General features: G+C 36.9%; 1 protein-coding gene across 1 annotated transcript; it reads left to right on the top strand.

Annotated features, from left to right (window-relative positions):
- The first annotated feature begins 3640 nt into the window (after window positions 1–3640).
- LOC139117374 (uncharacterized) lies at window positions 3641–23451 on the top strand. Its single transcript, XM_070680448.1, has 10 exons — window positions 3641–3879; window positions 8926–9156; window positions 10020–10704; window positions 11974–12090; window positions 12918–13076; window positions 14194–14275; window positions 15167–15420; window positions 16555–16648; window positions 17127–17234; window positions 21076–23451. Exons 1-10 carry the CDS (start codon window positions 3848–3850, stop codon window positions 21585–21587), a joined length of 2274 nt encoding a protein of 757 aa, XP_070536549.1. The 5' UTR covers window positions 3641–3847; the 3' UTR covers window positions 21588–23451.
- The last annotated feature ends 128 nt before the right edge of the window (window positions 23452–23579 follow it).

Raw genomic sequence — 23579 nt, 5'->3', positions numbered from 1 at the left:
TGAATCACTGTCATCAAGCGTCATTTGTTGGGGTAATTATTGATGAATACCTTACATAGAAACCACATATTACCGAGGTTAATGAAGTAATAAAGAGGAAAGCTGGTATACTATTTAAAAGAACTTTTGTACCGAAAAGAATTATTTTGCTGTTGTACAAGTCCTATATCCAACCATATGTTGGGGAAATACGTTTTCATCCTATCTAAAACAAATTATCATTACGCAAAAAATGTGTACGAGATGTGTAACATTTTCTGAATTCAGAGCGCCATCTTCACCTTTGTTTTATTATGAACTACGTATTTTTGATGTTAATAAGCTTTACAAATTACTTGTCTGTACTTTCATGTTTGATTTACATCATCAAAATGTACCCCATCCACTAGCAGATTACTTCCAAGTTGTAGATCACTGCTATGATATACGTCAACAATCAGCCATGACTTTAGTACTCCCTAGAATGTATACTTCTGCAGGTCAATCCTCAATATCCTACACAGGTGTGAAATTATGGAACACTTTACCGAATCGTATCAAATCCTTAACTTCCAGGTGGAAGTTCATAAGAGACCTGAAAGATCATCTTTTTCAAGAATATCTTGGTCCAAATTAAGTTTATTATTTCAGCCAAGTGTTTGTGAGGTCCTACAAATGACCCTCTACATGCAAGTCGTATAGTATGACAGACTATGTATCATTTTTTCCTTCTTGCTTTATACAAGAGTTTTCACCATTCACCAGACAGTAGCCTAACATGCTTAATAACGTAATATGTTACTGAGTAAGCGGGGCTAGGCTTGACTAGCGTAAAGCTATATTTCTAGCTCCATATTGCCAATGTACTATTTGCAACTTCCTTCTTTTTTTTCTCCTTGCCCTTTTGTGGCATTAGATATGTATTTGATGCGTAATAATATGGCAACAAAAATGATGATGATTTTTTCAATGCAGAAGTAGATTGGATTGCGTGAAATATTTGCATTTCGAGAGCGTTAGGGCATGTCAATGAAACCCTGTAATAAATGCCTGCAACCCAGTTATTTGAATAATAATAATACATATGTGTGTATGCATTCCAAGGTTATGCTCTTTTGCAACATGTCATTTTAACAACACCAGGAGAGTCACCATTTTCAAGGCAACCAGTTAATATTTCAATCGCACCACCCTGCTTCTGTTAATTCTGTCCTTACCCTATGTTACCAATCAAGCATACCCGTGAAGCCATCTCGACATGACAAACATGTCTCTATAAGAATATGCGAAATAATTCTAGCTGTACAATTATTTAGTTGGAGTTTTTATATGTTGATTATCACGACACATCTAGTAAGATTTTTCGAAAATATCCTTCATTAATCCGATCTGTAGATTATTTAGTAGGAGTTTCCTTTAATTCGACGATTTGGAATATTACTATTTTTGTGGTCGAGTCATATTGCGGTTTGCCACGATCTAGAGAACCGTTTTGATAATGGGCCGCCACGAAACACGGTCTGCTCTTTAAGCATGCGCACCGTAATCTTTTGTAAGAAAACCAGCGACAAATTGCCTAACGTGTTGCCTCGTATAACTGTTCCAGTCGCGTCGCTTGATGCGTTGCCTACCGCGTTGCTCGTCGTGTTGCTCGGCGAGTTGCCCCGTGTAACTCGGCCTTTACTCACGAAAGCGCCGAATCTCCTAGATCTTGTCCATATGCATGGTCATAATCTACTGAATGTAATCCACGCACACTTTTCTCTTCTTGTATTCTTGTGCAATGTTGACTGTGATCTCTAAAAAGATGTGAAAATCCTATAGGGCAAAATCCTGGTGAAACTCACACGTAGTCATAGACATTTGAAACACTAGGGATTCTGTTTTTACAAAAGCGGGAGGTGGAAAAAATTATCATGAAGCATTTACATTTGAATCCACGGTGTAATCTCCTCTTTGGTGCTGTACGGAATAACATTATATTTAACGTACATTCTCAATATAATGGAACGGTGCCTACTAAACTGAGACCCTTATAGGCCTGTTTTAGACATTCTGTAGGCTCGAAGGCTGTAAAAATATCACTGAAGTACGGTAATGTGCTGTAAAATGATCGCATATGACTTTTTGTCAGTCCTTGCAAAGAACTTGAAAGAGCCGAGGAAAATCACAACTTTAACAAAGCCACCGTAGGAATACGTTTGTGCTGTGCTATTTGAATATGGCTAAATGCTGATATGCTTTGCGCATTAAAAATAGCGAGAAAAATAGAAGATGATACAAATTTTGAAATATTCACTAATATGTGACGTGTAAAATGTTTCCAATCGTGCCTCTTTCTCCGAATCCGTGCGTACACTTCCCTTTCTCACTCACATCTTCACAACGAAAATCCAACGACGGTATTTATGATTTGATTTCAAGTCCCCTGAACATAAACAATTCCGAAAACGGGTGTGGAACGCTTCAAAAGCCAAAAGGTTTGTCAACAACGAATATGTAAAGATAAACCCAAATGGTGAGTTGACATAAAGCTCATCCATCCAGTAGTTAGTTCAAATTTGCTCACGAATATCAAATTTAGCAAAAATCCCCAATGCAATGAGATTCATACGTTAATTATGATAACCAGGAAGGACAAGCACTTGTACTGTCAATATTAAGTAAAAATCAACACAAGACGAAAAATACAGTGAATGACCGTTTAAAATAAGGGCTTATTGTTTGCAATCAGTCTATTAACTCGCTTGTATTTATTTATTCGCTTGTCTACTTTTTTTGTCTCTTGAAAGTCCCTTTCCTTCTGACTGTATGTTGTTTGTCCGTTTGTCTGTTTATTTATTATTTATATATTTTTGTATCTTATCTTTTATTATTCAGCCTGAAGATCCTGAAGATCCCTTGGTCCACATCATTGAAAACCCAAAAAGCTCTCCATAAGTAAATTATTTGGTGCAATGAAGTTTATTTCCGTATTGGATCTGGAAATTCAATATTGAAATTTTATGGGAAAAGGGTCTGATGGGTTGGCACCTAGTATTATGCGCTGGTATGATTCGATTGTCAACTTATCGGGAGTTTGCTGATAGGACGGGGAAAGGATGGGAATGCAATGGAGTTCGGAGAGTGCAGATAGGATTTCTTTTATAGAGAGGAGAAAATCGCTGATTTTACTCTTTTCTTTCCGTCGAAAGAGAGCTCAAAGTGGGATCGAGGATGGGGTGAGGGGAGGGAGGGAATACCTTTGAAGTCGTAGAGAGAGGACAGTTACGTATACGTGGATACGAACTGCTATTATTTACCCCCTCCACAGTTTGTTTAAAATAAGTTAGAAAATAATTTTTACTTTGAAAGACCATTGTTTACAGATTGCAAGCATGTTGCAGAGGATGTTTAGTTAGAAATGATGACTTTGGAGACAGTGAAGGAAAGCCAGGATATGTTCTTACAGATTGAAAAGTAAAATTTTCAATATGTTGAGGAAGGCCACATATATTTTCCCTCTAAAAACATATAGCAGATTTACTTGTAAAATAAGCAACGGTAGCAATTTCTACGAAACGACTGGCTGGCTGCTGTATTTGTTGGATAGTGAAGTAAGAGTTCACGGGTGAGGGCGCACTACCAAAGTACCTGACTCCGGTCAAAGGTCGTGTTGATGTCAAAGGCGACACTCTGGAAGAGAGAGTTACAAGCAAACACGCATCCTTCGTTGCTCGTGACCTATAGTATTACGTTAAACAATTAATTAGAGCCAAGTTAAAATTTGAAAACTCTGTCTTCAAATTGTGAGCTGGAACGCCACATTAGATGAAGTAAAACAGTGTATAATAAACTGTTGCAAGTTTGAGATCCGACATCAGCAATCATGGCCGATCGCAAGCACGATGCATTTTTTCGGTAAGTACACACGACAGCATTTGCCATCATGTGTTCGTAGTTTACTCTTTTGGTAAACGGGCCTGCGCTTCTTTAGATATTTTGTGCATCACAGGTCCATTTTCTTTACCATACATCTACATCTACGAGACAACCTGTAACTGGTACTGTGTTAGGGCAGTGGAATGAGAGTAACTCTCACTATATTAGAACCTTCATCAATGGTTCTACTTCGGAATATAATAAAAAGGACGCCAGGCGTTCTACAGACTCAGTACGCCCAAATAATCACGTGATGCCGGTACAAACAAACCCACATGTGTATAACGCGTATGGAAATACACGTACGTGTATGCGCGTTTGCGCACATGGCTTTGTTTATACCGTGGTCGATTCGAATTCCGGGTTTGGCCTATTGATCGATGCAGTACAGTTGCTTGAGGTTTTGCCTGGGATTGCGATCTACTGAACTGTAGCAACTCCAAGAGGCAATCAGGTCTAGTGTGCAGGAGCAGCCCACCTACAGGCAGCCGAATTCGAGAAATTGTAATCTTTGGTGCTTTATCATGAAATGTTCAACAAATTTACCATCTTTAGAGGGAGGTGAAGCCATTTGCAACTGCTCTTGGTTCGATTTTAAAATTTTCATTCCGCTGTTCAGAACCAAGAAACTTCTCCACTTGCCCCCACCCTTTCCTCCTCCAAGTGCAAAAGCATCCCACAGTGGGAATACTGTTGTTGGTTTTTGTCGGTAGCAATATGGAGGTAGGAAGGGCTAATCCCAAAAGATGTGATTAACAGAATGTTGATGTGCAGATGTACAATAGTTGAGACCAATGACTTCCTTGTTTCCATCAAATACCTATGCATACCTCAAAAATGGTACAGTCTCTATCCCATTGAAAGCTTAAGTAAGGAATATTTCAAGATTAAGGCAGATTTTTATCAGCCTAATCTCTGAACAAAATGATTTACTAAACACAACTTTCAAAGGAGAACTAATAGTGTGTTCATACACAGTTCAATGAAACTCTTCTGAAATGTCTCAGGTCAAATACTGGCGTGAAAAAATACGCGAGGATGCTCCTAAGTGGTCCTGAAATGTTTGAGATATGAGACAGTGGTGCTGGTCAGACCTGAGCTGGTGTACGGAGCAACATTCAATTCACTTTCATCATGGTGGCTGCAAAATAATTTGTCCGATGAAGAGATAACGTTATTCATTTCAGTCTAGTCAGACAAAAATATCCAACGACTGCTGAAGAAAACCTGCAGGGACAGCCATGTGTACAGTACAAAAAATAAAGCTGAAAAGGAGCTAAACAGAGCTGTGCCACTTGAAAGTCAAGGCACTTAAACTTGGGTGCAAGGAAATTGTTGACAGCAACAGACATAGTGGTAGAGAGAGCATATTGACGTTTTTCTTTGAGGAACTGTCTCAAATTAACGCAAGCCTTGACAAATCAAAACACAGACAAACAACACAGTAAAGCAATCAAATACGAACAACAAAACACATAAACTCAAGGAACTTATGAAGGAACCACTCATCTCATCACAGTGTCTCAGACGTAACTTATCCAGCTTCGTCTCACGGTGGCTAATATCTAACATCAAATAGCCCACACATAACCAGTATACATCATGAATATATACAAATGTGCACCAATGAAAGTATTGATGTCAAATACTAAAGTAAAGGAAAATTTAACCTTACAGTTAACTGCTACACCTGCCTCAAGACATACATTCATTGGTCCTGTGGCAGCAATTTGCATCATCTTTGTACCAAGCCATATGACATAAAAAAAAAAACTCCTGGCAAACAAATTTTGTGTCCTGAACACTCATATCTGAATACTTTTACAATTGCTTGAGGGGACGCTGCACCAAACACAGCGTATTTTGTTCAAAATCACTATTTTGCAAATATTCATTCAATTTTAATTAATTTATCGACCCAAGATTAAAATATTGGTTGAGTTCACAAGCAGTGGTAAGTTGCACGATAAAGAAGTGTTAATTTATGCAAATGTATGCATATCACCGATTCCCTGGCTTTTCTTTTCTCCCAATTTCGAGATTTCCAAGAATTTAACACCACTGTGGCTAGCTCAATTTTCTAAAATTTTTACATTGTGTTTTTTAAATGCTATGTAACAAAATGAGTATTTTGTTTGGCAATGAAGTTCTTACATTTTGAATAAGAAGCATTTTAATTATGCTAATCATGTTTTTAGCTACTATAGACTATAGTCTATAGAAGCTATTGGGATGGGTATCCGTCCGGCGTCCGGCGTCAGTCTGTATGTATGTATGTATGTCCATTTGTGAGGCGTCCGTCCACTCAAATATCTTGAGAACCGCAGTACTTACTGATTTGATATTTGTTGTGTAGATGAAAAATACGATTTTGAGAAACGATTTTTTTTAATTTTTTGATATTGTTGAAAATAGGCAAATTAATGCCAAAAAAGGTGTTTTTGGTAAAAAATCTTCTTCTTCATAACCGCTGGTCAGACAGCTTTGTTATTTGGTATACAGGTCCCTAGGGGTAACCCAACTTAGACTTGTTCAAATTGTGATGAAATATGCAAATCTGTATTTTTAAAGAATTTTTTTGTCATTTTTGGTCAAAATTTGACTTACATTGTATGTAATTCTTGTACTGTATAAACCCTATCAATTCACCCAGAAAAAAATAATTAATATGATTTTAAATAATTGAATTAATTAGGAAATCATCAAAGCCAAAATAATTTTAGTGTAGAATTATCAGAAAGTTCAACTTTTTTGACAGTTCATAGTGAAATGCTTACCATCTCGGAGGATTAAAACATATAAGGCAACTTTCCTGAATCCCAACTTTGACATATTCTGAACCGTCATTTATTGTGCCCTGTATGTTATCTAAAAGAAATTGCTCAAAATAGTCAATAGAGATAGAGATAGAGATAGAGATAGAGAAAGTTCTAATTTCCATTTATGGTTGACTTGGTAAGGATAAAATAAAATTACTTTTTGAGGAAAAAAATAGAGTGGTCAATTAAAAGAGTGGTCAAAGTGATAGGGTTTTTATGGTAAAGCTGGGCTGTATAAAGATTCCTCATGTGCTATTTATAGCAATTATGCAATCTGTGTAAACAGTGCAATGAAAGTGTAACATGATTCCTTATAATGCTTTTGATGACCTTGAACTTCTTAAGTTTCAAACCTTTGTCTCTTCAGTGTGCTTTCTCTGAGTATGTACAGTCTCAACTTATTAAACAGAACTCACAATGTTAATCAACGATATCCACCTTCTTCATCAATACATGTGTCACAAAAGGTTATTCTCTACATAACTCAACAGAGCTCTGTCAACTGTTGAGTTGCTTGTTCTTTCAAAACCGCTGGTCAGACAGCTTTAATATTTAGTTTACTTGTCCGTAGGATGACCTTAGTGAGATAATTTCATACAGTAAGGAAATACTTAATTTTGTATCCATGTCTATAGTAGCTTCAGGGACTTTGGCCCTATGTTTAATAACTTTTTTTAAGTGTCAGTCTATCAACCCATCCCATTTTAAAATTAGAATAGATAATGCAAAATAAAATAGTCATTTATTCTACATATACTCTTGTTTCAAGTGAAACATTACATTTAAGAAAATAGTATCAACTTTTTACTAAAATTAATTTTTAGCATTAATACCAAAATTGAGGTTTTTTACCCCAAATATACACCCCCTTCATCCTTCAAGTAAACTATTGCTGCCATACTAAACTTCAGATTCTCTTCTTTTTGAAAATATATAGTATGAGGCATGCAGTTTCCATGTCATTTTAGATGAAAAATATTCCTTTGCAAAAAACTTGGCAATGTACAGCTCTACCTTAATAGTGCACTTCCCATGAAAGATAATGTCTTCACAAATAGCAATCCTTCCTCAAAATTAAACTTTTTACAGAACTTTGGAAAAATAAACTTCTCAGTAAAAAACACTATGGATGTATTTGCACGAATTGTTGATGTAAAGCAATAAATAGTATATCTAAACAATAAAAGTTCTGGTTTGACAAATTAAGTGGACTTAGGAAAATAATTAAGAAATAGCTGTGCCATACCCTTATTCTTGAATGAGTCCAATATGATCACCATCAGGGATTTGGGCCCCCCAAATATATCAAAATTGATATCTCATGTGGTTTTCATATTCTTCCATATTTTCAAATAATGTACGGAGTGACAGAAAGTGCAAAAGAATGTTATTTTCCACCATAGGACATAAGTATTGAAATATGTCCCCACTATAGAGTTTCCTTCAGGCCGTCAATTAGACACAAGACCACTAATTAATTTCCCATAGGCCACCACAGTAGTGATTAGCTCAATTTCCTGTTTTATAACATTCAGCAGCACGAATCCTCTTGACAGGTGGTAGAGCAATATCAGCTTGACTACTGATGAAGTTTTTGTTTGGGCAAGTCCAAGGAAAGTCTGAGTTAGTGATGAAAATAGTGCCCTCGGTGGTGTGTTCGCCAAAATTCAGGCTTATTGCTTATGGCCATATTACGGTACCATAGAATGCTACAGCCATTATTGAAAACAGTCTGCATTGTGATTCAAGCAGGCAATTATCTTCTCAAAATACTTCAAATTAAAGTTCAAACCAAACAAGCATCCATGCAAGTATCAAAACTTAAAGGTCTGCACTATTTTTCACCCGAACTACAATTAGTAGGTAACAAACCCACAAGTAAATTAGTGATCCTGTTCCATTAGGAACATACCTCTTTAATTACCATCATTTACTGGACTACTCAACATTAGTGTATGATTTCCTCACTTTTTTCGTCGTAAACTTCACTGTATACCGGTAGAGTCAGCCAAAATTTCAATAGGCACTTGTTTCTGGATCCTAAGTAATCATGGGAAACGGGCTGCCACAAAGTTCACAGGAATGACTGCAGCTTTCAGATTAAGGCTTATCACAAAAGAGTTTAAAAATATGATAAAGTGGACTACTATTTTGTTTCTGTACAAATATCCCCTATCAAAGAATAACTATTGACTTCTACTTTCAGAGAAGTTGTGAAGAAAACCTTTGTCGTACAAATGGGAGCTACACTAACAGTTGATGACGCTAACACGGCATTTTTAAGAGCTTGGGTGAAGTTATGTGAAGCACAATCCACAAGTCAAGATACTGTGACACCAGTTTCGATACCAAGTTTCTCAGAGTTTGCAATAATGTTGAGCAAGACGATACCATGCACACAAAAATTAATAGTGCACCAAGAAGGAAGAAAGCGAATGTATCCTCCCATCATGCAAAAGAATGATTAATTTTTCTTCATGCTTAGTCTCACAGGTCAAATCTTTCAAAATTAACATACAGACATACGACACATACTGGCACTATCATCAGGTTAAAGGTACACGGTCACCGTAAATTTGCATAGTCTATATATGGTAAAGGGGCGGGGCTTATCGTACTACCCCGTGACACCTGTAGCTGTCAATCCCCATATTCGATACGTGAAAGTTCGTGCAGACGACGCTGCTAAGTATGCCATGCTTGTTGTGTGGGGTGCCCTTTTTAAAAAGCGGCCACCCGCGTAAAATCTGTGATTGGCTGTTTAAAAATAGGTGACCGAATACCTTTAACAGAGGCAAGCACAGTGTTTATGCATAACAAGTCAGAGAAAAGTTTTTTATAATTTATGTTTGGATTTTAGTCTTCTGTTAATTCTTTTCCAGAACAGGTATCTACATGCTATAAATCATAGTGTTGTCTAAAGATGTGAAGTTGGAAACTAGCAGAGGAAAACAAGTTTTCACCATATTCCTTTTTCGGAAACTCAAAAGCATTTTCCCTAGAGTTATCATGGAGAATAACATGTAAATTATTTTACCCTTTCACCACCATGGTTTGGCCCAAATCCATTGTTATCAATTGTGGACTTGTTTACAAGGAATTAGGGGTGAACAGGTTGAAATACGTTTGATGTTACAATGTATGTGCTTCCGTTATCCAAAAATGTGCATGGTTAACACTCCCAGTCATTCTGAATCATGAAAGAGAAGAGTTGGGAGTTTGCTCAACCAAAGAATGTCAAAATGTGTACACTTTTTACTTTTCAATTGAAACATGTATTACCTTAACTACCTTGAACAGGTATGTGTATAGAAATATCACCCTGGCACCCAATCTTCAAGAGGGGCCACATGACATTTCCAAGGCACATTTACTGGATGAGTTTCAACCAATCGTGATGAGAATGCTCAAAATGCATAAAGATTGGTATATGAAGAGAGAAGGAGATGTCTTGACGATGAAAAATACAACATCGGAACTCAGAATATTGAAGATCCAGGTGAATCCAGATCTAACGTGGTTAGTCACTGTGAATGGATACTCAGTTCGGTCTGAAACATTTAGGCTACCTTACAGAGTGACAATTGTCTCACAGATTGGACACATCATTACTCTTCTCTCTAATACTGATCTGTGTACTGGTTTTCCCGTTCCTCAAAGTCACACTGAAATACATGGTGAGGACAGTCCCATGGTGGGACACATCAGTGGTGTGAACCTTTGTGTCCGCGCCAAGAACTGTCCAGTATTGCTCTTGCAAGAGACTCGGTCAGGAATGTGTCAAGCTTGTGCAGTGTTGGAAATTTCCGTCAACAAAAAGATGGAAAAGAATCAGTGTATTCTCTGGCAGCATACTGTTCATCAAACAAAACGAATCAATGAAGACAGTGGTGCAGTCAAAGAGATGAATACAGACAATCTACCAGCCGTGGAAACAAATATCACAAAATGTGTACCCCAGACCAAGCATCATTTTGCAAGACAGGTATATTCCAAGACAATTTAGTAGCATTGTGTGTGGATACCATGGGCTAAACAGTGTCCGGTTTCACCACAATGTGTATGTGTATGTCTGTGTCTGTGTCATTCCATCTTTTCTTGTCACTTATACTCGCAGACTGATGAGCTGTGCACAAGCTAAAACTAGCTGAAGTGAGATCACCTACTTACCAGAGCAGTTGATGCATTGTAATACACTTAGCCCAGCCACTTGATGCATCAATGCAACACAGACATGGCCATATTTCACATTAGCAGCAATAGAAACAAAATTTGCCGAGCGTCTGACAAAAGTTTTATAAATTCTCTATTGTTTAAAAAATAATGTTTAATATTTTTTGGAATGGCTCAAATGAAGAAAGATTGGAACATGTCATAAAGGTGATTTACCTGTACATAAACCTAAATGTCATGGGTTTTGTTCAGTACTGAAGTCAAGATTCAAAGCTGCTTCAACGATTTTGGTCGCATAAGGCAAATTTTTACAGAGCTGCACCTCGTTCAAACCTAAGATAAGTGTTTTAAATGATTAATTCAACAGAAGTGTTGCAACTGTGAAAATTAAAAAAAAATGATTTGCTTTATAACAAACACATTTTAACTTTCAACAATGCACCTATGCATCTTGGATACGGTGTTTACATAGGTCGTATGGGTCCCATATAACCTTTGAGTCCAGTTCAATTTACCCCTCCCTTTAAGGGTTACTCTCAAACTACTGGGGCATACTTCCCTGTTTTCACTTCTGTATTGTCTATGAATCACTGACAATGCCTCCATTGTACAGTGTACTCAAATATCACTTCTTTGATTGTATTACCAGAAAAGTCTGGAAATTTACAGAATGTTTTACGTTTTCATAATGTGTATCATGTCTGTTCGATTTGGAAAATTAGTGTGAAGGATTTTTATATGTCGATGTACCTGCCGATCACGTAATTAAATTGAGGTGATTGCAAAATGGTCTGTTTACAAATCTATGTAAAATATTTATGTCTTTATGATTCAAATACTGAAATGTTATTCCAAGAGAAACTAAGAATGCATACTATCCTCCCGTGAGATTTGTCTGTCCTTGTAAAAGTTTATTTTCAGAATTTTTAAATCAATATAAAAGAAGCTTTACAAGGAAAAATATGTACTCAAACATAAAGCCAGCAGTGTATGAATAATCTTACAAGAGATATATTTAGTTTCTGTTTTCATTCTTGTCATTCAATTATTCAAGTTGTCGTTGTCCCATTGATTACCCTAGGTCGATGGTCTGCATCAGGAATTTGCTAAGAGAGCTGTACCATTTGATATCTGGATGGATGCTGCCACAGAAAATCCCCAAACCAAGTTCACTGCACTGTCACTGGATGAAATCAGAGTAAGTATGTTGACTGTGTCATCACAAATTACAGTCCTATATGATTTTTAATATGCGGACACACTTTTCCTAGCTGCTTTACCAGCTGTTGTGAGTTGCAGCATTTTGAAAATGAACATATTCAATTCATCTCTGACACTCTAGTTTAAAGCTGTCACGACAAAGCTGAGAAATCACAGTTGCGTTGACTTCATTTATCTGTACAGGTGAAGATATTTTTACCCAAGATTAGAAATGATGATGAATTATGATTAAGATAATCCTAAATAGAACATGCTTATAAACAAAGTGTGTTTCAGAGTGGAAGCCCTTGGTGAGATTTAAGTTTTTACACGTACACTTTGGTATCTGACTGTCTTTCATAGGAGTATTCTTATTCTGGTGTTGAGAAAAACTGTCTTTGATTGAAGGCATGAAGATGCATGTAATCACAATAGCACTGATCACAAATGACGTCATGTTTTTCTCTCATTAATATGCATAAATAAATATTTGTCTTCATTTTCTGCATAAACGGCAAAAATAAAACCTGCTAGCGTTTCAATGGTTACTAAAAGTCATGCTAGTTCGTGGTATTTTATGGCTCAGACTACAAGCTGCAACAACGGCCGTGCATGCAACAACAAAATTTGTCCGAATTTTAGGCAGCATTGTCGGAAAGTCGTGCGAGTGCATCTATATTTAGTAACAAACCTGAAATCTCAATCAAGGCTATACAGAAAACAGAAAAAGCACAAGAGAGTTTCACAAATCTTTCCAGAAATTTCCAGTACTAAGATTGTGGCTTAAACTTTCACAATCTCTAAAGTTTACACTATCACCGACAGGTTTTGATTGGGGCACACGAGACATTCAAGATGACCCTCATAGAGGCTAACAAGGAATTCAATGCAATCACCAAGCTCATCGACAAAATTCATGGAATTTGTCTGTACAACAATGTACCAAATGCTACTGACAACCCATACACGACACTTACTTATATGGTAAGTGAGAGATAGTACAGAGATTAAATATATCCATATGTAGGATGTGATTGATGTGAGATGCCACAGATCCTGCAACCAGAGTGACTGGCCTCTACAAGTTTGTCTACGATGTATACATAATATGGGCTACTGTAATTATCTCGTGTACTATTAGCGCTCATGCTTGGGCAAGTGCCAAACCCCAAGCTTCACTTATGGTTCCAGTCAAGGTGATGTTAGGGGAAGCACCCAGTCTGATGTTTCAGGGATGTTGGAAATGGGAAATGATAGATCTTGAAATCATTGTGTCAAATTCATTCATTGTAGGTGGCTTACATTGCAGAGGACGTAGTTTGCGGAGGAACTGTGCCACTACAGAATTTATACTGTGTTGTAGAAAACGTAGCATCAGACTTGTGTGCCCAGTTCTGGGCAATATGTTTTTGTTTTTCTGTGCATTTATCCTTTCTTGCAAATAGAGATAAACTGACAGTGTTGTCAAGTGTAACTCAATACAGCAACAAGCTATCTTTTAAATCACTTGGCAGCTTATGGATGGAGGGTGGGATGTAGCAGCTTAAAGGTGGAGCCTCCCTTTAAAAGGAGGCGAAGCTATGACGGCGTTCATTGTGCAAGTGGACACCAAACAGGCAACATGCAGGCACACACTCCAGAAAATGCCACTTTTTAGATTTCCCTAGCCGCAAAAATGCCGACAGACTGCCAAGCGGTCAGCGCGAAGTTGCTGCCGATCGAACTCTGTGGTTATATTCAAAGTCTAAAGCGACTGGAAGACAATTTTTTAGGAAATTCGAGCATTTGTGGTGGGGAATCGATGACCGTTGGCTATTTGAACCGACCGATGTCAAACGTTTGTATAAACTCTGTTTGCAGGATTAGCAAAAGGTGACAAAAGGTTGAGATCAGTTTGTGTAATTAATGTTAGAGAAATCAAATATCGTACTGACCAAGTGTTTGACTGGGAGGAGAACTCAACTAATGCGAGAACCTGGGATTGAAAAGTGCGGCTTTAAGGATAGAGGGCATGATTTTGTATTTGTAGCCATTGATAGAACTACAATGAGATGAGTGGATCAGGAATTTAGAAATGATCTTACATTTGACTTTGTCACAGGATATTGCTACAAAGTGGTTTGGTGTCAAGAATTTTGCATGCAAGAGAGAAACAGATCTGCAAGATGCATTAACTCAACAAGGTAAGAATCACATGCAAAAAACCAAATCCTTGTTGTTTGTGTTATCACTAGTTCATCACTTTTTCAACAACTTTGTCATATGTTCTTCGCATTTTTGAGTGTGTTAACCTTTAAAGGTATACAGTCACCTGTAATCTTAATATGCCCATATATGGCCAAAGGGGCATTCCTTGGTATTAAAATGCCAATGTGAGGGCACTGTTTTTAAAAAGCGACCACCTTTTTAAAATCTGTGATTGGTTAGATTTTCTCTCTCCATGGTAACTGTGGCAAAATTGGAACAGGTGACAGTATACCTTTAAGGGGAAAAGTTACCATCTTCAAGATATTATCAAGTTATTTTGTTAAATTTTGTTGATTTTTGCAAAATTCAATCCCACCATGTTGTTATGCTTACTGAAACATGCTCCATATTAATTGTCAGTCAATTGATCTCTATTCCCTCCCTGCTTTTAAAAGTAACAATAAAAGCTATGATGACATAACAAATGATATGTTCTGGAAATTATAGCTTCAGTATATATACATGTTACATGTATAATTAAAGCTAGAGTGGAGCCATGGTGATAATTCACCATATTTTGTGAACAGAACAAAATAAATACTCACATCAAACAAAAATAAGTGAAAAAATTTGAAACTGTAGTGACTTTGTCCCTTTGAACATTTGAACTTTATAAACGACTTATCCCTTTGACAAGTGACCTCAATGTAACCTACGACCTGCAGAGATATACAGTATTTACCCCGAACACAGCAAAAGGGCTGAGGAAAAAATACCGTTGTTCTCTGTGTTTCTAAAAGAAAGAGTAATTTTTGAATAAAGAGAATTAGTTATTCTCTTAATTAATGATTTAAATGCCTTTTTACCTTCTTTCTCCAACAAAAAAGCACATAAACGGCTTTGGCATCTGTTTGCACAGCAAAACTACACCATTAGATCCCTAATAGAGACACAGGCGGAAGACATTGCAACAATTGGTACTACCTTGTCAGGATCACTCTTAGATCAACTTGAGAAATTATGTGAGTATGACCAGGCTTTGACCCAATGTGAATCGAACATGGCTAAATTGGATACGTACAAGCAGGCACGCCAGGGAGTGGAAATCCTTGACAACAGCCACTCTGAGTTAACTATGGAGGTAAGTCACTGACTGGCCTTTGCCTCAGTCAAGCAAAGCAATGCTAGAGACATTAACATCATGAAACAGTGCAAATTATGGCACACAGCTTTATATTGTGCAAACAATCCAACACAAAGACAGATTATTTGGGGTGAAAAAAATTGGTCAGATTTACTCAATAACATAGTACTGGTGTACAAAAAGTATATTTATGACTGTAAACTCAAAAAAGAAGTACCAACGTTTCAGATATTGAGAATTAAAGTCAGACATATTCAAAGGCTAGAATTTTTTATCTCAAAAAGAAAGAACACAGTGTCTATTTATAAAGACAAATGGAAGGAATTTGCCGCACTGTTCCTCCTATCTCTCTGAAAATGAAACCAGCTCTGTACAATGAATGTATCCATTTTCAATATTGTCCTTGCAGTATCTGTAGTATTTTTGGGTTTTGCCTTTGGTTTAGACTATTGTAACAGTCTTTGCAGGTCTTTGTCTCTGTTGTTGATAAAATAAAAAAAAATATTAAAAAAACATCATGAAACAGTGAAAGTCAAGGCTTTACCATTAGGCCTTGGTGCAGTAATGCCATTGTATTCAGTTAGGTTGTATGACCTTAAAATTGAAAAATGGCATTACACTGCTTACAGAGAGATTGAGTATTCGGTATTTGCTAAGCAAACATGCACAACTATTTTGGTGCCAAGTGAAAACAATGAGTGTTGTTACTCCTCTTTTTACCTCCATGTGTAAACTTTGGTCAAAATGTTGATGAAACTAGTCGGTTAAAGGGAGGGTGGTTGTCGGAGCTCTGCTCAAAGGTTGCAAGGGACCCCAACTACTGATGTAAACACTGTATATAGGGTATGTTGGCGATTGGTGAAAGTTAAAACATGTTTGTTAACAATGAATGTCATAAAAATGTTGCAGCTATGTTGACGTGATGCATTTAGATATAATGCTTAAAATACATTGTTTGTAACAAAAAGTTGCACATGCGCAGTTCCGACGACACCCTCCCTTTAATATCAGACACAGAGGATTTCACAGAGTAATGACTGTGTACAATCATGTGAAATTATCAGCAGTCACTTTGTCGCTAAGTTCTGTGTTTAAATGGTAATGATGCCACTGTATGATCACCCATTACAGGAGCCAAGTGGTTCAAGAGATCTGTCAGTGGCTTTTGAATTAGAGAAACTTGGTTTGGTTGATCTAGACGATGTTGAGTATGTCAACAGTGATGGTATGTTGTGGTTTATTTTTGTTCAAGAGATTGTTATCTTTCAGGAGATTATAAGTATGCATATGTATAGTAACATATAATGACATACATGTATGATGTAGCTCATTTGCATATTATTGACTTTCTGTAATATTAAAGTCATAAGAAAGGTAGAATGTACTACACACATTTTTTTTGAGATAATACTTTTCATTGTTTCATGTTGTCTAGACTTTTGTACTATGACATATCACAAAGAAGCTATACCAGCCACTGGGTATCTTGTTTTGTTGATTAATCGATTTAATGTACTGTATTGTCAACCCTACATTTCATAACGTTAACTGTTATTGTAATAGGATCCTTCACTTACAAAAACTTCAAAGCTGGAATGGAAGATATTCATTTGTGTATTTCATGTGCAGTAGGCCAGATTAACTTCTTGTAACCTCAGAGTGTTACTCTCAGGTCAGTGATATTTGAATTAACTTTGTTGCAGGGTGTACCGTGCAAGGTCCAGTCAACGTACAACCTTATATCCCTCTCCTGGAGACAATTTGTGAAACATGTTCAAGAAGATTTAATGATGACTTGCTTTCTGAAGATGGTAAGTTACCAGCCGTGACATCGTAACCTACAGGATGGCAATTTACTTCCTGCACCCACAGAGGTCTTTGTCACAGAGAAAAGTAAAAGTTGGTTCAAAAACATGACATTTAGAGTATAAACATATTCTTATGAACCAAAGTTCAGGAAATCTGAATACAAAATTTAACATTGAGAATTTTAAAAATTTACTACCATGGTCAAGTGCAATCTGTGCCCGTGCTGCTGTTGTTAGTCCCCCCGGACACCGTCCGGGGGGACTTATAGGTTTGGTCATGTCCGTGCGTGCGTCCGTGCGTGCGTGTGTACGTGCGTCCGTCCGTTCACACAGATATCTCAGAGATGCAAGAAGCGATTTCATTCAAACTTGGTACAAGGATTACTTCATATGTCATACAGATGCACGTTGATTTGTTTTAGGATACGATCCAATATGGCTGCCAGGCGGCCATTTTATTACGATTTTTTCATGTACAGAGCCATAACTCAGACATGTTTCAACCAATTTTATTCAAAGTTGGTACAAGGACATTGACCAATGTCATAGATATGCACGTCAATTTTTTTTGTGATACGATCCAATATGGCTGCCAGGCGGCCATTTTATTACGATTTTTTCATGTACAGAGCCATAACTCAGACATGTTTCAACCAATTTTATTACCTTCTCGTGTCTATTTATAGACAGAGAAGGTATTAGAGTTGAAAACCAATATGCTGCTGTCAAGAACTTCCGTCTGTCAAGACTTCCGTCTGTCAAGATCCGTTGACGTCATGCCATTGTGATGGGTCATATCATAAACTGGTGGGGGTGTTCATGGCTCAGGTTGAGGTGTGGGAGAACGATTTTGAGCTATGACAAAAATCAAAAGGGACTTAGCGGCATAGCCACAGTGTTAAGCCTTTCTCCAAGGTTTCTTAGTTGACTACAATCTATTACAGACTACTGAGCTGACGTTAGGGGTACTCACTTTGTGTTTGCTCACTCTGTGAGCGCTAGTGTTTGGTACTGAGTTGCGTGAATATCCCCTCATGGCCTCACGTGATCTGGGCCTGTTGCATAATCTGCAGAGATGATCATATGCCTCCGACTCCGAGTCTGAAAACTGTCATTGTGTGGGCCTGTCGGCATTTTCCTTGCATTTTTTCTCATTTAATTTTGCAAAATATCGGCGAGTACCTCAATATTTCAAGATAACCCTTTCTTCCCAATCGTTTCTTGGAGTTTCAGAGTCATATGAACGAAAATGAGTGAAAGTTTTAGACAGGAAAATCGGACGTCGGCCATGTTCAATGTTTACATTACAATCAGAAGTTTACGTGGAGGAATTAACCAACAAACACAGGAGTGTTCATGATGCCCGCCCTCTAGAGGCTGACCCTCCTATATGAAGTACCACATTTGATGCTTGTGGAAAGCTTGACCACACAATGGAGCATTTAAACTTTTAGAAATGACAAACTGAATAAGAAGGTATTCAGAAAATGTCAAATACTGAGGAAATATGCGCAAATATTCAAAATAAACAGGTTAACTGATTGGTCAGCTATAAAAAACAATGAAAATGTTTATGATCAAAAGGGATGGGACAGGTTGGAAATGAGGGGTGAGAGACAAAGGCACTCCTATTGCTGCATGTGGATGCAGCCACATCATTTCATTTACAGCATACTTATTCACTGTGTTGTGTTCAAGTTCCATATTGTACTGACTGTCATACAAGGATAACATAAGCAAATCAAATCAAATTAGAAAAGGATCAATGCTGTTGTGTGGATTTTGCTGAACATGGCTGATATTTCGCCCTATATATTTGGTATCCAGCAAAGGCATATTTTCATGTAAAGTCAAAATTAACACTACATTGCTGACAATATATTTTACCGTTTCTGCATGAATTTTTCTTTTTTAAATTATAGTATATTAGTACTTCAAACAGATTAACAGTTATTGTGATGTCAACCCATAATTTTACATCACAAAGACAGTAATTCTGCCAATTTTTTTTGTTTTTCAGTCATTTTATAAATTTTGCACTGCACAAGATGATTGAACAAATTGCAATGTTTGAATTTGTAAACTCAAAGAATAAAAATCCATTGGTCACAAATTAAATTATTTTTTGAAAAGAAATTTACTCTTAAACACTTTTAGCATATATTCTTTACACGGTCATGTATTTCAAGGAAAATATGCCTATTAAAACAGTAATTTCTTCACTTTCAATTTTTTTTCAATACTATGACAATAATTTTTTTTCAATACTATGACAATTATCAGCCATGAGGTTATACAAACACAAGACCAGATAAGCGTTTTTCATCATTTCCACAGGACTCTTTGGAAAATCCATTAAAAACAGTTAAAAGTGACTGGAAATGATCACTTGGTATACATTTAATTTACAGATGCCAGGTTGTGTATTTCACATGCACTCAGGTCAGTAAGGAAGTGCGTCATTACTATTTTGGACTGTTAATTCTTATTTCTGAATTGTTTAACTTTTTTCCACATTGAACTATCTTTAGGCAGTTTATACTGTAGCTTAGAATTTTTTTGATTGATGTATTGAATCATCTTTTGGGTTCTTTGGGTCCATATCCCACCTCATGCCCCTACATCATCAACTATTTACCAACAACTCCATGCCAACAACCAATTACCTGACCTGGCCACACATTAGAGAAGGTACAGCGTCATTGACGGTATTTTTCAAAGTTGGTACAAGGACATTGACCAATGTCATAGATATGCACGTCAATTTGTTTTGTGATACGATCCAATATGGCCGCTAGGCGGCCATTTTATTACGATTTTTTCATATACAGAGGCATAACTCAGGCATATCTCAACCGATTTTATTCAAAGTTGGTACAAGGACATTGACCAATGTCATAGATATGCACGTCAATTTGTTTTGTGATACGATCCAATATGGCTGCTGTGTGGCCATTTTGTTACGATTTTTTCATATACAGAGGCATAACTCAGGCATATCTCAACCGATTTTATTCAAAGTTGGTACAAGGACATTGACCTATGTCATATGTACGTCGATTTTTTATGTGATACGATCCAATATGGTCGCTAGGCAGCCATTTTATTACGATGTTTTATATGTACAGAGCCATAACTCAGACATATTTCCACCAGTATTATTCAAAGTTGACATTGACCTATTTCATACATATGCTCGTCAATTTGTTTCACGTCATGTAGCAGTAACATGTCAATTATTGAAGTTTCGTAAGTAGGCTGATATGTCAAGAAATATGTACTGCATCAAATTCATGAATTTTATACAGATGTTAACCAATGTAAAGCTCACATTGCTTTAACATTGAAAAAGACATTTATCAGTGTCATTTTAATTAATTTGTAATTGCATAAGTAATGAACTTTCCTAATTGGGGTGATATAGCCACAAATTAATACAACGTCAAATGTGATGAAACTTGATACAGATGTTGATCTCATAGTGTTGTAAATACTGCATCAAACTTTATGAAATATGGTACCAGTGATAATCTGTTAAGTGTTAGAATTGTATGCAAAAATGTTTTGCAACATCCTGTTGATTAATTCCTAGTTGACTCATTTTATGAACTTTAGGATGGTGGCCTACATTGGTTTTATGTTTTCATCACCATGGAACTCATTCTTGGCCATTGAGCGCCATCTGTATCAAAGTATTTTTATCACAGACCTAATTAATGAAGAGGACTCTATCCTCTCTGAGGACATGTAATCAAAGTACCCATTATTAACAAGTGGGGACTGTGTCATCAACGATGACTTGTTATTGATAGATTGTGGAAACTTGTTTGCTCTTTCCCCACAGACATATGTATGATTGTCAACTACCTCTGGGAGCTTGGTCACATGTCTGGTACAGAAAACGATGTTAGCAGAGAGAATGTTCCAAGCAACAATGAGTTTGATGTCATTCAGATGGGAGGCAGAGTTCACCGTCAAGAGACAACTGGAAAAAGAAGTCTACGTGAACCAGAGTGTGTGATTTTGTATGAATCTGATTCTGAGACACAAAGGACAAATCGGAGCAGAGACACAAATGATGATGGTTGCTATGGTACACGCGACAAAAGATTTTGCAGCAATACTGATGACATTAGCAACGCGTGTTCTTCACCGCAAAGAACGTGGGATGTTAGAAGTGATGACTTGTTAGTAATGCAGCAGAACAAACAGACAAACACCATCTTTGTGCCGGGGACTTTGCCAATGTCCGATGCATTAAAATTAGCAGAGACTCCGTCAAATTCTTTCCAAGTGTTTCCTGTTAGACTTAAGGAAGCGGGAAAAGCTGTTTTCACTCGCAAAAAACCTAGCTAAAAATATATATTTAGCAAGTCAAAATGATGATACAGATTCAAACTTTCAGTGTAGCTTTGTTATATATTAACTACCATTTAAAATACATAAATGTATAATCACCCACAGTCCCTCTATCCACCGGTCTGGAAACGTGGCTGGTTACTTTGTGACACTCCGTGATATGAACAAACACACGATTCACACCTTAAACAAAGGACACCGACAATGTTCAACTGGCCGTTATGTCAACGTTGCTACCCCACGATCCTATGACAGCCGCAATGTGATCATTCAAAAACATGACGTTTGTGGGTTGTTATTTTCAGAATATCACAAAACATTACAACTTGTTCCCTTTAGAAACACTAAACAATTTAGTTTTTCATTAAATGGGTAACGTTGCCCCTCTAGATAAAGCTTGAAAGGGACGACACATTATGGTTGCATTATGATCACAATCAAAAAACAAAATGCCGACGCACTGTTCGCAAGTGTCATGGACTGTTGCAGGCAAATTCAGCCAAATATTAACATCGATAGCCGAGTACTTCATTACCTGTTGTTGTGTTGACATATACCGGTAGTATTTTGAATGATATGTTTCCACATTTATAAAGGCATTTACTGTGCCTGAGCGTATGTATCGAGAGTTTGCCATATTGACGCTACATGGGAAAATATGCAACCACACGACTAAAATCTACAATGCATTTCTGCAGACCGGTGGATAGAGGGACTTGAATCACCATATTATTGTGAAATTTGATACCTATGAAAAATATTTAGTGTTTTTGTCATATATATGTGCAACAACCTGAATGTCCTATAAAATATTTGATTGGAGTTCACATTCCATGAAGCACAGATAGCCATGCCCCTTTGTTCAATGATGAATCTAGTCACTGACAGCGGACACCTTTCTTGAGGGTCTATGACTATACTCAGTCAATGTCAGAAACTGTCACAGCAAAATATGGCCTATGTATAGAGTACTATACATGGGATGTGAGAACATCAGTATGGATTGATATTTTTCATATTGTATTATTGCCCAGGGAAACTTTTATTTTCATAAATGTTCATGAGTTATGTGATGTTTCCATGTGCGCCTTTTGTGTGTGTACATATCAATGGACGTGATGTCACAGTGGTAAAAACTGGAGCCAGTCTGGAAAGATGACACACTTGAAGGAGAATAGGTTTTATGGATTCCTTGCAGTCAACAAATATACGGCAATAGACCAAAGCACTAAGTAATGTGCCAAGTGGTACTTTTACCAGTGAATCTAATATGATGATCCTCTTGCAGGATAGAAGTACTCTGAAAATAAACCTTACATCAATGTAAACGTGTTTCACACATTTGATGTGAATGAATGCAGACTGTAGTTTTCTATCTAAATTGATATAAATCGAAGAAAGTCCTGACGTTTTTTAAAAATACCATACAGTGACCCCATCCAATTTATGTTAAACTATTGAAGGGATGAGAGAAAAATATTCCCAGGTACCAAATGTGCTGAGTTAAGATGTCTCAAAGGCGTGGAAACTTCTGTCTTTTGGACACAGTTCCTCAACTCATGCAGACATTCCATCACAGCCCATTTGGGTGTAGGGTTCCATTACTCAAAATATCTGTACTACTTGTAGATTATTTCAGTAGATAGCGTTTTTCATGAACTGTAGTGTATTTTATATCTATATAAATTATTCATAGTAAACTATAACTTTACAACACAGTCCAGCCAGAAACAAAATGATAAAACCCAATCTTTTTCTTAACTTCTTGAGATTTGTACAATTGCATGTACTGTACATACCATGATTCTCTGATTCTATGATTTTAGAAATTCCACAGTGAAATAAAAAAGTGAAACAAAAACCTAATAGTGACCTTTGTCTATTGCTCATACATTTTCTCAATTTGTAGTCTAAATTTAATCCATATCCTGTCAGTTTCTCACTTCCCCATCTGCCAAGCCAGTAAAATGCAGTATTGAACCAAAACCT

The sequence above is a fragment of the Ptychodera flava genome, chromosome 18, assembly GCF_041260155.1.
Source record: "Ptychodera flava strain L36383 chromosome 18, AS_Pfla_20210202, whole genome shotgun sequence".
Classification (NCBI taxonomy): Eukaryota; Metazoa; Hemichordata; class Enteropneusta; family Ptychoderidae; genus Ptychodera; species Ptychodera flava.
Note: the sequence above shows the minus strand (reverse complement) of the source record. Positions and strands in the feature narration are given on the sequence as shown.